Source organism: Podarcis pityusensis, assembly GCF_964106645.2.
Source record: "Podarcis pityusensis genome assembly, chromosome: 2".
Lineage (NCBI taxonomy): Eukaryota > Metazoa > Chordata > Lepidosauria > Squamata > Lacertidae > Podarcis > Podarcis pityusensis.
In genome coordinates this window covers 91,068,664-91,084,068 of record NC_138029.1, presented here as the reverse complement: position 1 = coordinate 91,084,068, position 15,405 = coordinate 91,068,664, and the positions used below count along the sequence as shown (strand labels likewise).

Here is a 15,405-nt window from a genome sequence, read left to right as displayed (position 1 = left end):
GTATGAGGTGCCAATCTCTCTGAGAGAAGAAAACTCAATCTGGCCCTGTTTGGTAGCTGGAAAGATATGAGGTGGCAATCGCTTGGAGAGTAGAAAGCCTGGCCTGGCTATCTTCTTTTTCATGTGTGACTCACCATCATAAAGCTCACTGGCCATGTGGGTGTCTCTCATTTCAGTGAAAGTCTCCAGACGATACTGAGGACAGGAGGAGAAAAAAAAAACCTATCAAAATTATAACGTAAGGGTATGTGGAAGTGGACTTGAAATGGTTCTTTTTAAGAAACGAAACCTGCAAATGAGAAGTGTCGCGTGGAGAGCTGGCTTCTCAATTGATCTTAGCCAGAACTCAACAGGGTGCAGCACTGTTCTTCATATATTTAAAGATTCAACCCTAGAGTACGTGAAGGGATTAGACCAACTTCTGAGTTTGTACAAATACTTTCCTTCACCGTTAAATAACTACAACCACCCCTCACACATCTGGAATTAAGAGCAGTGGTGTAAATTATTGAGCTTTGCCTTGTCGACCCACAGCTCATCCTTTAACCACAACCATTTTGTATGAGAAGTAATTTGAAAAAGAAAAGAAAGTGTTTATAGAAGCAGAAAGGGTCCTATAAAAATGCTTAATCAGATTCCCAGAAAACAACTGTATGGAGACCATCAAGGTCCTGGGCTTTCTCCAGTCCAGCACACTTCAGCTTCAAACGCCCAACTCTTCTCTTTGGATTCAAACAGCAACAAGCGTTTCTTTTCATGAACTGAAGGGTGTCACCTTCTCAAGGCAGCATGGAGAGATTTCCAACCATGCATGAACATTAATGTTCTTTTGTTAAATTCTCTCACCACCCATTCAGTTATCTGGTTGAAAGCCTGCACACACAGCAGTTCACACAGTCAAACTCGTGACAATTTTATATTTTGGCAAAAGGGGGAAAGGTCTATAGATGGTGCTTGGCCTGTACTTAAATTGCACAAGTGCTCACAGCCAGAATCCATTTTCAGCACTGAGCCTAAGCCCCAGACTTTGTGAAATAATGCCTCTAAGCATGCACAGAATGAAAGAGGCCTATGTACTGTCCACCTAGTCCTAACCCAAGCTGTCTACTAGCAGCTAGGAATGGATTAAGCTATCTATTTCTGGTCCCTATTGCTTTTGCATATTTTTATTCATAATCCTCTTCTATTCCACTTCTGCATTATTATTATTTTTGGAGGGGGGAATTTAAAAAGAATTTCCCCCCAAAATATGCATTTTTCCTCAGTATACATAGATATATTTAAATGCAGACTACATTTAAAAATATTTATCTCCTCAAAAAAACCCTATGCATTTAAATAATATATTTTGATACATTTAGGCTGCAATCTTATACATGGTGACTTGCGAGTAAGTCTTGCAGAAGTCAGTGGGAGTTAATTCTGTATCCATGCATATGGCATGAACTGTGCTACAACATTTGAAGAATAGATAAGGGAAATTCCATTCCACACGAAAGGTGCGATCAGATCATTTTCTATAGGGATTTGCAAATATTGAATTCTACCTGCTACTTGATCTTTTTTTTTACTGGGACCTTTTGCTGCTAAGCTGTTGTCCCTCTCCAGTCCCTCCCTAGAGATGGAAAGAAATGTGATCTTCTTCCGTTCTCATTTTAACACAACCTACCTAACCTGCACTCCCAGAAACAAAAATGGAACTATTCTTTGAAATTCTCCAAATTTTGCAATGCAGTTCTCCAACACAAAAATGTGTACCAAAAATGCATTCGCAACAAGAAAGTGTGCATTTTAAAATGTATATATAGGTGGAATAACATACATTAAAAAAGCATTGTTTTATGCAAAATGGCTTACAGAAATAGGTATAATTAGGCAAAATGCTGGAGAATTTCCATGAGGAAATTCTTTTTTAAATGAATAAATAAATTGCAAACTAATATGGGAATGTGGCAAACTGAATTTATGTTTGGAAAAATGAGAGACGGACAGAAATAAAAACTGAATTCATCCATGCCAAGTCCCACCGCAAGCTGACATGCCACTACTTGGGTCCCTACACCAGAAAGCAAACCATTAACATACTGTGCAACTGTAGCTTGTACCCACAAAATTAAGGAGAAGGGATTTCAAGACACGTGCCTTGGCTCTCCTGAGTTGCCACTTTTTAATCTTTGTTGGAAGTCACCCAGAGTGGCTGGGGAAACCAAAACAGACGAGCGGGGTACAAATAAATTATTATTATTATTATTATTATTATTAATTTAGATACTACTTACATTTTCGTTCTCAGAATTAGTTATAATTTCAACATAACAACTAAGTCAAAAGTGTGGCTCTATTTTTTTATTTTTAAGTAATAACCACATCTTTTGGAAATAACTCTCGCACCACCACTGACTCTTATATGCGTACTCTGGCATTTTCACAATGAGGAGTAAAGGTTTTTAAGAATGCATAAGAACATAAGAAGAGACCTGCCAGATTAAGCTAATGCCCCACCTAGTCCAGCATCTTGTTCTCATCATGGTCAGCCAGATACCTATGGGAAGCCCCAAAACAGGACCTGAGTGCAACAGCTGTCTTCTCCCCATTTGTTTCCAGGAACTGGCATTCAGAGACAAACTGCCTCCAACAGGTAGCTAGAACACAGCCATTGCATAGACTTCTCATGCCAGCAAATCCCTCTTTAAGAATTAACTATTGGTTCCCAACTGAAAAGATACCTGCTTTTTTCCAAGAACATTTCCTATACCTAACAGTCATGGGGCATACCGAAAACACAGGGAAATGCAAAGTGGTGTGATGTTGGGGAACCTGAACGTTCAATTATCTTGACCTGAGTGGCTCCTAGGGAAAAGCCTGAGAGCAGCTGAGCTAAACCTCTGGCTTGAAGCTCACAAAGCCTGATTTTCAGGAACGGTCACTTCGCTTTATACTACTATGGTACATACTCTGTATATGTTGAGAGGAGTGAGATTCTGGACTTTCATTTGCTTTGCAGGGGCTGTGCTATAGCAACGCTTACTGGCTGCGTACTGTAGGAAGGCTTCTTTAACATCTTGCTCAGAAGCAAAGAGGACACTGGGAAAGGAAATCAAGACATGTTTCAGTTTGTAGTACTTGCTAGATAACTTTATACTTGGAATTTATAGCCTTAAAAATGCCTGAACGTTAACAAAATTGGAACAACTTCAAGGGCTGCTTTGGACACTTAGGATGTGTATTTTGAGGCCCACATTATTTCTGCGATTGTAAGATGTTTTAAACTGTTTATAATATTGTGTTTTAATGTTGTGAACCCACCTTCGGACCTTAGGGTGAAGGGCAGGTAAAAATAATAGCAACATGAAGGTGGTAACACATAGTCAACCCTTTTCAATAGTGATTGCTGTGAGGGCATTGGTCTATCTAGCTCAGTATTGTCCCTCTTGGGCTTGCCGATCAGAAGGTTGGCGGTTTGAATCCCTGTGACGGGGTGAGCTCCTGTTGCTCTGTCCCAGTTCCTGCCAACTTAGCAGTTCAAAAGCATGCTAGTGCAAGTAGATAAATAGGTATCGCTGTGGCGGGAAGGTAAACATCACAGTGTCCTGTTGTGCCAGAAGCAGTTTAGTCATGCTGGCCACATAACCCAGAAGGCTGTCTGTGGACAAACACTGGCTCCCTCAGCCTGAAAGCGAGATAAGCGCTGCAACCCCATAGTTGCCTTTGACTGGACTTAACCGTCCAGGGGTCCTTTACCTTTACCTTTACACCAGAGGTGCCTTTCAGGTGTTGTTAAACTGCAACTCCCATCAGCACCAATCAGTATGGGTTAATGGTCAGAGTTGTAGTCCAACAAAATCTAGAAGCGCCACATTGATTATCCCTGGTCTACACTGGTTGGCTGAAGCTCTCCAGGACTTTTCCAGTCAAGATTCCACCCAATAGTTTTAACAATCACTCGTAACAACACCCAGAAACAATGATTAAAGAAATGTCTTACTTTCCCTCTCTTAGATATGGAGGGAGTCCCTCATATTCTTCACAGGACATGTGAGCAGGTATATCAGAAATGGACCGGTTCTCTGCAATGGAATAAAAAAGATATATTTGTAATGTCTGTCCTTTCCAATTAATTTGTTTCCTAGGTGCAGCTCGAGGTGCTGGTTATTACCTTAAAAGTTTGAAGCAGCTTGGGCCAAACTACTTGAAAGACAGTATTTTTTTTCATGATAATTTCCCTGTCCAGTAAGATCAGTGCCCGCTCCCCAGCCCGGCATGCGCCATTGCTTTCCAAGGCACAGTTGGAGGGATTGCTTTTTCCATGGTGGCTTCCAATAAAGCAACTTCAGGAGTAGGGTGGTGTTAAGGAGATAATGATTCAAGATGGACCACAGAACACTGGAGCAGACAGTCATGTCATCATCCCCTTTGTCTTCTGTCAGCAATTGTAAACAATCTTTTTAAAACTAGCTTTTGGTTGTTTTGCTCCTAAATATATTGGTTGTGAGTGCAGACCTGGTGATTTGTCAGTTCTCATTTTGTTTATTAGGCCTAGAACTTCCTCTCTCATCACCATTATCAGCCTCAGTTTCTCAGACTCCTCTCCTGCAAAAGTTAGTACAGGCACTGGGATTTGCCCCATATCTTCCATTGTGAAGACAGGTGCAAATACTTAATTCAGCTTCTCCGCAATCTCCTTATTCTCCTTTGACATTCCTTTGATTCCCTTGTCATCCAAGGGTCTAACCATCTCCCTAGATGGTCTCTTGCTAATATATTTAAATAATTGCTTTTTTGTCAGCCTTAATATTTTTTAGCAATATAGTCCTCAAATTCTTTTTCAGTATCTCTTACTGTCTGCTTGCACTTTTCTTTTCTTTTGCCAAAGTTTGTGTTCCTTTTTGTTCTCTCCATTTGGACAAGACTTCCATTTTTTGAAGGAAACCTCTAATAGCTTGGACTCATGTAAATGTCAACTCACCAGCATCTGCAACAGTTTCCTTTTCATCCTCAGGGCTGTTGTCCATCATCTCACAAGGAGGGGCAGAGGCTCCTTCCCAGAAAGATGAATTACAAGATGCACCTAAAACACAGAAAGATGATACAGAACAGGGTAATTCACAGAAGGTTCCTCCAGATGGGTTTCTTTTTGCAAGTTGTTATTATTATTATTAACTTATTTATTTATACCCTGGCTTTTTCTCTGACGGGACTCGAGGCACCTTAGAGATAAAAACAAGAACTGCTAAAAACATAGGAAAAACCCATCATTAAAACAAACATATATATATATATATGTGTGTGTGTGTGTGTGTGTGTGTGTGTGTACTGTAATCATTTGTATTGGTTGTGTGTGTGTGTGTGTGTGTGTGTGTGTGTATAACAAATGATTACAGTAAAAACAGCACAGCACCAGCCCGTTCATTAAAAGCAGTCCGTTCCCAAAAGCCCATTAGCACAAAGGCATCTTCAGCAAGGAGGGAGCCAGTCTAGCTTCTCTAGGGAAGGAGTTCTAAAGTCTGGGTTTGTGATGGTTTGGTACTGGACATCTGCTGCTCCTCCCATTAAATAATTGTTCTTCAGTACTTCCACATCGTGGAGTGTGCACTAGCTTCCTTTGGTTCCTTTCAAATTGTTATTGCCATCCTTCCTCTTATTTTCAACAATAGAGGTTAGGTGTGCTGTGATGCCTTGCCACCCTGCTCTTTTGCACAGTCCTCCATCGGTGGCAGATGTGCTGCTCTTCTCCTTTGCCTGCAGATGTGCTGCTCTTCTCCTTTGCCTGCAGCAGGAAATCCAGTTTTTGATGCCTCCCTCTCAGCCCCCAGCAGCTGGACAAAGATGCTGGAGGGTACGGAGGAGGGAGAGATGGAGGGAAAGAGCTACCTGTTCCCCACTCCTCAGTTGCTTCTGTACACCCACTGATACACACACACACACACACACACACACCTCCCCTTACTGCAAAACAAAACCCTAACAGGCTCAGCCAGCCACAAAGCTTCTTCTTTATGCTCCTGATGCAAGCCAAGTAGCAAAAGAGAGTGGGCTATTTGCACTATGGCGCCATGCCAACACCACACTATTGCTCTTGCATTTTTAATGCTCAGGCTCTGATGGCCGCGCTTAAGCTGTGTTCAGTTCCACACACACACACACACACAAAATCAACAGGATGTATGTGGGAATGGTTGCATCATGAAGAAGCAACTTCAGTTTGGCATGCTGCCATGAAATATTTCTGGTGTTAAAAGTTTTGGGATCTTTGCTGGAAGCTACTGACCATGCGTGGATTGCTGTTCATACCATGAGACTGCCCTGAAAATTTTGAAGGCAAAAAACAGCTAGAATGCAGGAGTGTGTGTGACCACCCCAATAGCATCATGAGCACAAATCATCCTGAATGCACCTGTAAAATATCATCTGTAGGGCCCAACATTTCAAGAACTCGTCTCCCTTCTTAAGTGTATGTGCTAGACACAGTGAAAAGATGATTACCGCTGGCATTGTTAAGTCCAGTGTTTTCCAACAGGTGATGTGTTGGACTTGGATCTTGGAAACGGACTGTCAAATCTACCAGCTACAAGAAAATCCCTTTTTATCTGAAAATTCTCAGTTTGTAAAATGGAGAAGAATAATCGGCTAACTTGTGAGGATGAAAAGGTTCAGGGGAAAAACCTCTGTTAGAATTATTTTAAATGGACAGTGCTATTGAAATGGAACAATAAAAAAATAGAGCCTGCCAAGTAAATTACTAAACTTTGTTCAACACCATACACTTTCTTAAATCATGCAGTCTTGGAAAAGCCTGCAATCCCTCTGAACACCAACCACAGGTAACAACAGTGGTATTTTTCTAGAAAAAGATGCTGGAATTCACCATGAACACCTCCCTCGTTCTCTTAGAATGCCAATGGCACCCACCTGAGAGGTGCCAGAACTGAGTGCCTGTGAGTTCCCCCTGAAAAAGCCCTGGGTAACAGTATACTGGATTGATCCTGACTGTGAATACAGTTATTAAATTCCTGTGCTGAACAATCAAGAGATTGATCAGAAGATAGATATGGATTACCGGTAGATAGTCCATAGAACATACTGGAGCAGAATGGGAGAGGTTAAAATGAAGTCAGAGGCAGTTGTTTCAATTGATGCATAAGTCCGAACACCACTCATTTTTGGAAAATAATATACAGATATTGGTGTGATGTGAAGATTTTCTATTTTAATCAAATGGAACATACTGTCAGCTCCCTGAATCAAAGTCATCTCCTTGAAATGAGCATGATGCCATTTTAGTCAGACAGCTTATGCCGAACCCTAATTTGTTTGGCTGCAATCGTATACACACTTATTTGGCATCAAGCCCCACTGAACTGAATGAAACTTATTCCTGAGTAGACATACAGTAAAGGATTGTGTTGTTAGTAAATAAAATCTCTCCCTCCCCTCTCTCTCACACACAGTTTATGTACAGAAACGCCAGGTTTGACTTACTTTTTCAAGGCCTCTGTAGGGGGGGGGGGGACTTATTTGTGAAGCTCAAAACATACAGAAGAAAAGGAAACATGCTAGAGAATGTTATTCTTACTTACATAAGCTTCTGGATGTGTTATGGAGTTGATGCTTCTTTCCTTTATTTCAGTGCCTGTCTAGTTCACACCAGTTAGTACATCCCTTTTTTTGTTTTGCACAAGCTGCTGTTGCTAGAAGCGGTGTTGAGTGAATATCCCCAGCTCTCTCGGTTTTGTTTTCGTTTCCTTACTTTGATTTCAAATGGAAGGTCCAGTCTTAATCAGCTCTGAGTCTCCCACCCTATTTGTGTGGAACCGTTTACCAGCGGCACTCCAGAACAACTCTGAAGTCTAGCTCCAGCATGCGAGATACCACTGCTGAATTTTGCTCTAAACAATTCCTAAAGAAAAGAAGATGTTTGGATTTAAGCTCCTCTGTCTCACATACCAGGCATGCCTTTTCTGTTCCAGCTGCCTCTCAAACGCTCTGTTCTGCGCATGGAAGATTCCTCGAATAAAACTCTTGTTTCCAAAGAAGCCTAAGGCATTAGCCCAGAGAGTGTGAGTAGGCCGATTGCTGCTATGGCCAAAGTATCTTTCACAGCGTCAGAGGATGAGTAAATATTTGAGCAGCAACTCCTTTTAACAGCTTTGTAAGGTGCAACGCTTGAGGAGGAATGTGTCAGTGGAACTTTCTGAAGGAGAACCGATTAAGTATGTGGCATTTCACAACACACGTGGTTAGAGCATTAGAGGAAGTGCTTGAGAAAATATAGGTGGAGCTTTCTGTTCATCATCCACAGCAAACAGGGGGCATTTCTGCAATAGCACAGGCATCCAAATATTTTGTTCTGAGAGCAGACAGACAAAATGGTGAGAATCTCATTTTGAAGGTATGAATGTATTTCAACTCTCAGAGGCAATGTGCTTAAATTGTCAGATTTTCACAGGAAAAGTCTGTCCCAATTAACATATGACTAGAAACTATGGTTTTCTGCTACAAGAATGTGTGGTAGTGGACCTCCCTCCTCACTGTGCATTAGGGAGCAAGATTGAAAATGTCTACTTTCCGTTTTGAATATACAGTCATACCTCATGTTACATTTGATTCATATTACGTTCTTTCAGGTTACGTCCTGCGGCGACCTGGAAGTACTGGAAAGGGTTACTTCTGGGTTTTGCCGCTCGCGCATGCACAGAAGCACAAAATGACATCATGTGCAGAAGTAGTGAATCGCAACCCACACGTGCGCAGACGCGCTGCTGCGGGTTGCGCTCTTTTCATGTTGCGAACAGTCCTCTGGAATGGATCCCGTACACAACCAGAGGTTGTGTACTGCTGTTTCTCATTGGCAGCACACACACTATACATTTAAAGCAGATTTAAATCACACGCACACACCCCCAAATATTGGGAACTGTAGTTTGTTAAGAGTGCTAAGAGTTTTAGCTCCATGGGGGGCAAACTACATTTTCTAGGATCCTTGAGGTCATGTATTTTAAATGTATGGTCTATATGCAGGCATTATATCCAAACTCATAAAAGTGTAGCATATTCTAGCTGTAGTTAGTCCAACAAACAAACCAAGTTGCACTAACATGCTCAGCGCTATACTACCATGGAGTAGTATATGGATTCAATGTTTTTGTATTCTTAGAAAATAATATTTGGCAGCAACAGTAAAAAAAAAAAAAAGCCAAATCTAATTAAGCAATATTGGAGCTTTTCTGTTTGTTGGGATGCCATTTCTATCACTGATATTTTGTCTAGGAGAGAGGCATAGAAATTGGGGGTGGGTGGAATGCTGGAAGGAGGAAGTTGTTCTGAAAAGTGCCAACTGACATTATAGAAGGGACGCGGGTGGCGCTGTGGATTAAACCACAGAGCCTAGGACTTGCCGATCAGAAGGTCAGCGGTTCGAATCCCCGCAACGGGGTGAGCTCCCGTTGCTCGGTCCCTGCTCCTGCCAACCTAGCAGTTCGAAAGCATGTCAAAGTGCAAGTAGATAAATAGGTACCGCTCCGGTGGGAAGGTAAACGGCGTTTCTGTGTGCTGCTCTGGTTCGCTAGAAGCGGCTTAGTCATGCTAGCCACATGACCCGGAAAAACTGCCTGCCGACAAACACCAGCTCCCTTGGCCAGTAAAGCAAGATGAGTGCCGCAACCCCATAGTCCTCTGCGACTGGACTTAATTGTCAGCGGTCCCTTTACCTTTACCTTTAACAGTATAGAACAATCATGTTAAAAATATAAAACATAGCTACTGAGATATAAATGAAATTAAGAATAGTATTTTAAAAATTATTATTATATATATATTTGGGCTATAGCTCTGTGGTAGATTTTGCATGAAGGTTCTTCTGCCCCAGGCATCTCCAGTGAAGGAAAGGAATTTCCCCTGTCTGAAATCCTGGGGAAATTAAACAAGCACCAGCAGCCATTCACGGCCACTTGTGCCCCAAGTCAAACAAAGTTCAGTGATTTTCCTATACAATGTATACGTGTATGTCGGCTGCACTGCCACCAGCCTCTTCTCTCATCTGTTTTGCACAACAAGAAACCCGGAGACTGTAAATACCCTGCCCATCTTGTAGATTTTGCTTGGAAACTGTTTTCAGATCTTATCTCAGCCTAGGGCTGGCTAACTCTAGGTTTGCCTTACCTTGTGCAATCTTTGGGGAGAGGACACCGTCACTTCCATAACTTGCACAATTTCCGTCTCTGTTTGAAAGAAGGCAAACAAAAGAACGTCGCTTAACTTCTTTTGAAAGAGTTGGATCTTTCTGACTCAACGTGACAGTCAGCTGTTCCCCAAGGCTATAAGGTAGGGCAGTTAAGCATGCCAGACTGACAGGGCACCTTTGGGATATTCCTGTCCTGTGACTGACGGCGCTGTACGCCTTGAATGTACAGATAAGGAGGCATGGATTTTTCCATAGTGAAGAAACACAATTGCTTATTGTACCACAAATCATTACTGACTTCCTGAGCCTGTGCAGATGGTCAACCTGGGTAGAGAGCTGGGGAGGGCTGGGGGGAGACAGAGTTTCATCTGTAGCCCTGTCCCCACACCCAGCCCAACCTTCTCACAACTTCTACCCAGAAGTCTGTGCACCTGCACCCTAAAGGGGAGTCTCTGAAGGTGTAATCTGGATCCTGCAGGAGCCAATATGCTTTCAGGTAACAGTCAAACCTTGGTTCCCGGACGCCTCTGTTATCGTACGTTTCGGCTCCCGGACGCCGAAAACCCAGAAGTAAGTGTTCCAGTTTCCGAACATTTTTTGGAAACTGAACATCCAACGCAGCTGCCACTTGAGTGCAAGAAGCTCTTGCAGCCAATTGGAAGCCATGCCTTGGCTGTCAAATAATTTGGAAGCCTAACGGGCTTCTGGAATGGATTGTGTTCAACAACTGAGGTTTGACTGTACAGTGGTACCCCGGGTTACAGACGCTTCAGGTTACAGACTCCGCTAACCCAGAAATAGTACCACGGGTTAAGAACTTTGCTTCAGGATGAGAACAGAAATCGTGTGGCTGCAGCGCAGCGGCAGCGGGAGGCCCCATTAGCTAAAGTGGTACCTCAGGTTAAGAACAGTTTCAGGTTAAGAACGAACCTCCAGAACGAATTAAGTTCTTAACCTGAGGTACCACTGTATATGAATACACAGACCGTTTCCCACGCAGATGTTACAATCAAGGGCAGAGGCTAGGGGTTAGGGCTACCAGGCAGAACTACAATTCACAGAACAGTTTAACAGCTGACCCCACTTTTCAGGGAACTCAGGAAATCGTAGCACAGTGAAGGGAATGGGGGGGGGGGTCTCCTAACAACTCCCAACAACCTGTAGTAAACTACAGTTCCCAGGATTCTTTGAGAGGAGTCATGGCTGCTTAAAGTACTATGATACTGTTTTCAATATATAGTGCCGTTGAGGCCTAAGAGAGAAGGCTAGGCTAAAACCCTTCTGTCTGACATCGAGTTCTCTACATGCAGGTGGTCTGGTTTTTTTCTATGGAGGGTCATTCAGCCACAACATTCCCCCACCTGCCGTCTAAGTATGGGAGCATATTGCCCAATTCACCTGCTGCTTATCTGAATATTTGAGTTATCTAAAAAATTTCCCTTAATAAAAAGAGAAATCGAAAGCCGTATTCTTAGCTTGAATACTATCATATATACCACCAGTGATCACTAATCCCCCAAATGTGGTTCTTATGTAGCCAAAATCACACCATCTACACATATGAGGGAGAGGTATCAGCTGGCTGAACGTACAAAAATTTCTTCAGCGAGGAAACACCCTCCCAGTCCAGGAAGGACTGAGCATGCTCAGTGGCCACAGAACGCTGACTTGGGGAAGGGGGTAAGAAGGGACATTAAAAAAGGAAATGGGTGTCTGGAGTGTTTGGATTCTGGAACAGGAGGACTCCAGACTGTAGCATTTTGTTTCAGTTCCCACGGATTTGCTCTGTCCTATGTAACAGATGATGAAAAAACAAAACAAATCGACAGAAAATAGAACAGAACAGACTGTTATACCGGGAAGCAAAAGCATTTCCAGCATATGGGTAAAAAAGAAAAAGAAAAATCTGGCATAGGGTTCCACTTGCAACTCTATTAAGAAATACACTGTGAATTGTATTTTATCAGTGCCAACTAATGTACTGGAAATGATGAGTCCTCTTTACCTCCTCATCTGTTGCCGTTACTGTCGGATTTGTCTTCAACATTTATTTTTTTAAAAAATGTATCACATATGGCTTTATTTAGTAGAACAAAATTGTTTTTGTTAAATAACAACTCACCCCATAAGCAGGTCTTTCTCCATCGCTACTGAAAGGCAGCTGTTGTTGTTTTGCTGGGTAGCGGGGAGAGAGAGAGAAAGTTCCTGCTTCCCAGAAGGCCTCTCTTTCTGCAGAAGTTGGTCTGTTTGTCGGAAGTTTACAAGGACACATGTGCACAACCCCTGTCAAATTGCAGCTCGCTGCTCAATTGCTACAGAACGCTGAAAAAGAAGCGGCGGGAGGGAGACTGGATTGTACTTTCTTTAAGCAGGATGTTGATTGTGTAATGGCAGTTCCTCTTTTTCGCTGGCATAGAAAACCTTGGAAGATTCAGGAGCAAGTTAACTGGCCTTGCAGTTAATTCCATGTTGTTGCTGGCTCTGAAAAAAACCAATTGTACACATAGAAATCCAGTGACATCATTACTGACCAAATACTTTTAGGAAGGACACACATACTGAATCTTGAGAGCAAAGGGGGCTCTTTTAGTTTTGCGATGCATATTTATTTCTTAAAATCCTAGTTGTTTTAAATGTTAAATGTCAGGCAAGCATCAGTCATGCTTCATGAAGTATTTTATTCAAAGCTGTGCTAGAATATGGGTTGGGTTGTCATTTCACATGTACTTCTGAAAGTACATCCTTTGAGTTGGATCCTGAGGAGCTTCCTCCAGCCATGGGAGATGGCTGCCAGTCCAGAAGCAAGTGTTGTGGTCCCAAACACACAGGTGTTGAATTCCAGAGCAGCAAAATAGGATCAGAGGGTCCAGATTCAGGTGAGTAGTTAAACCTGTGGAAAGAAGCCCCTCTGGATCCACCCCACTGAAAGCAAAATGCACGGACAGGTGGTGTCCACACTCCTGTGTGCATTCCAGTGCACACAGATTAATTTTGTGGCTGTTCAAAACCTCGGAGACGCAAGAGCTGTTGTCACACAAGACCTGTTGTCAGGCCCTAGTTAGCCAGGTTTTGAGGCTGGCGGTAACGGGCTGGCAGTCCACATGAGCCAGAACCTATAGTGAACAAATATCAGAGGGCCAGAAGTAAATGCTTGGCACAGACAGGGGTCAAGGTTCACAGAAGCAAGCAGGGATTTGGGCAGTGTCTCCACACCAGGAACAAGTTGGTCAGACTGAGCAACAAGTTGTTGTTGTTTAGTCGTTTAGTCGTGTCCGACTCTTCGTGACCCCATGGACCAGAGCACGCCAGGCACTCCTGTCTTCGAGCAACAAGTTAGGTGGAGCTTTACTGGGCCTAGAAGACAGGGGAGGACCCTGGGAGTCAGCTGACCCAGGCAGAGTGATGCTGTGACCTAGGTGGTACCATCAAAGCAAAGAGTTTAATGGTTCAAAAGCTAATGGTTCAGAATCCAAGGGAAGCTTTATGGTTGACCAACTAAAAGCGTTTCATAAAGCTGCAGTGTCACAAATTAACTATTCAAAATCAACAATCCTTTTCTCTAATTGAGACATAGCAGGAAAAATCAACAACAAAGAGTTTAGTTTGCCAGACTTGCCAACAGGGATATCTCTGGGCACATAAAAGACTTGAGTTACAAGCCCATGACACACAACTGCCTAAAAATTGTGTCTGCTGATTTATGTGTTTGGATGCAGATTTAGGCCGACTTAGGTGGGAGGAACAAAATTTTGGCTCTCACTATCAGGGATTTCTCTGAACGATGGCTTTCCTAGCCCCCATCCACTGTCTGTGGATTGGGTCCTCTACAAATGAAGAAGGCAGACACTGTAGCTAGGTTCTCATGGCACTGTGATTTGCAGTGTGCCCAGCTGCCATGTAGGCAAAAAATAAAATAAAATGTGAGGGTGGGTGTTATGTACTGAAGTTCTCACAATTTAACAATGGGGAAGAGTGGGAGATCCAAGACCACTTGCAAAAGCCGTGCAGCGTCTTGACCCCTTCCCCAGGGTGCACTCCTTGCTTGCAATGGAAACAGATCTTTTGTGTTTCAGATAGGAAGTCACTGGGTCTATCTGCCAGGAGCCATGGGCTGCTCAGTGCCCTATAACCATCTGCCTATGTACATATTTATGCTTACACAGATGTGTTTATATACGACAGTGGGGGGGGGGATTTTTGTGTGTAGTTCGTGATATGGAAGCCCCCATTGCCAACAGCTTTTGCCCAGTTCAACCAAACTGTCAGAAACACAAAGAACCAACCCCCTTTCACCCTAGAATTCAAAAGGACAGCTTTGGGTTCTTTTAGAACAGTGGGAAAGTTACCATTGCTGTTAAAGAGAAACATTTTTATATTTTGACCACAGGGTGGCACTGTAGAACTGAAAAGCAGTAAGACAAAAGCTGTACAAGAACAAGGACCTCATTGAATGGGAGCCCAACTCATGTCTGCCCAGTTTTAGGATGCTTAAGATCATCTGACAGTCTTTTAAGCATTACAGAATGTTTAAGTGCAGTATGGTTCTTCATAGCTTTCAATATCAGATGCCCAACAGCTGAATCAGTGACACCTTCCCACCTTGCCCAGGATACCAGGGTTTTAGTGTGGAGGATGCTCAGGGTGCAATCCTATATATGTCCAGTTAGATAAAAGTCCTGCTCAGTTCAGTGACGCTCACTCCCAAAGAAGTGTGAATAACACTGTAGTCTCTCCTGCCATTACTGCTGTCATCTCATGCAGAACGCCAACAGCCTGTACCAGTCTAGTACAGTGGTACTTCAGGTTAAGAACTTAATTCGTTCTGGAGGTCCGTTCTTAACCTGAAACTGTTCTTAACCTGAGGTATCACTTTAGCTAATGGGGCCTCCTGCTGCTGCTGCACCGCCGCCACGTGATTTCTGTTCTCATCCTGAAGCAAAGTTCTTAACCTGTGGTACTATTTCTGGGTTAGCGGAGTCTGTAACCTGAAGCAACTGTAACCTGGAGCGTCTGTAACCCGAGGTACCACTGTATATGCATTTTCTGTTCCCCTCTTTTTATGTTGTGAACCAGCCTGTGATCTTCGGCTGAAGGGCTACACATTTAATAGTAAAAATAATATTAATAGCAGACTCACTGAGCAGCAGTCTAGCTGACCTATTGACTTACCAATTGAGAAGTGGAGCAAGTGACTGAACAGCCACCTGAGCAGGTGACCTAGTGGA

At 43.0% G+C, this 15,405-nt stretch overlaps 1 protein-coding gene across 4 annotated transcripts in view; it reads right to left on the bottom strand.

Annotated features, from left to right (window-relative positions):
- Positions 1-12,482, bottom strand: part of LOC308471616 (protein SSUH2 homolog) — a 31,115-nt gene extending 18,633 nt beyond the window's left edge. The window contains exons 1-7 of one of the 4 annotated variants that reach the window (XM_080995848.1): positions 12,303-12,395; positions 10,159-10,217; positions 7,578-7,897; positions 4,967-5,068; positions 3,986-4,067; positions 2,955-3,084; positions 135-195 (exon numbers count right to left, since the gene is read on the bottom strand). In XM_080995848.1, coding sequence (XP_080851974.1) covers positions 135-195; positions 2,955-3,084; positions 3,986-4,067; positions 4,967-5,015 — 322 coding nt within the window. In that variant the 5' untranslated portion in view covers positions 5,016-5,068; positions 7,578-7,897; positions 10,159-10,217; positions 12,303-12,395. The other 3 variants (XM_080995847.1, XM_080995846.1, XM_080995849.1) reach the window with 3 other exon arrangements.
- Between the last annotated feature and the right edge of the window lie 2,923 nt (positions 12,483-15,405).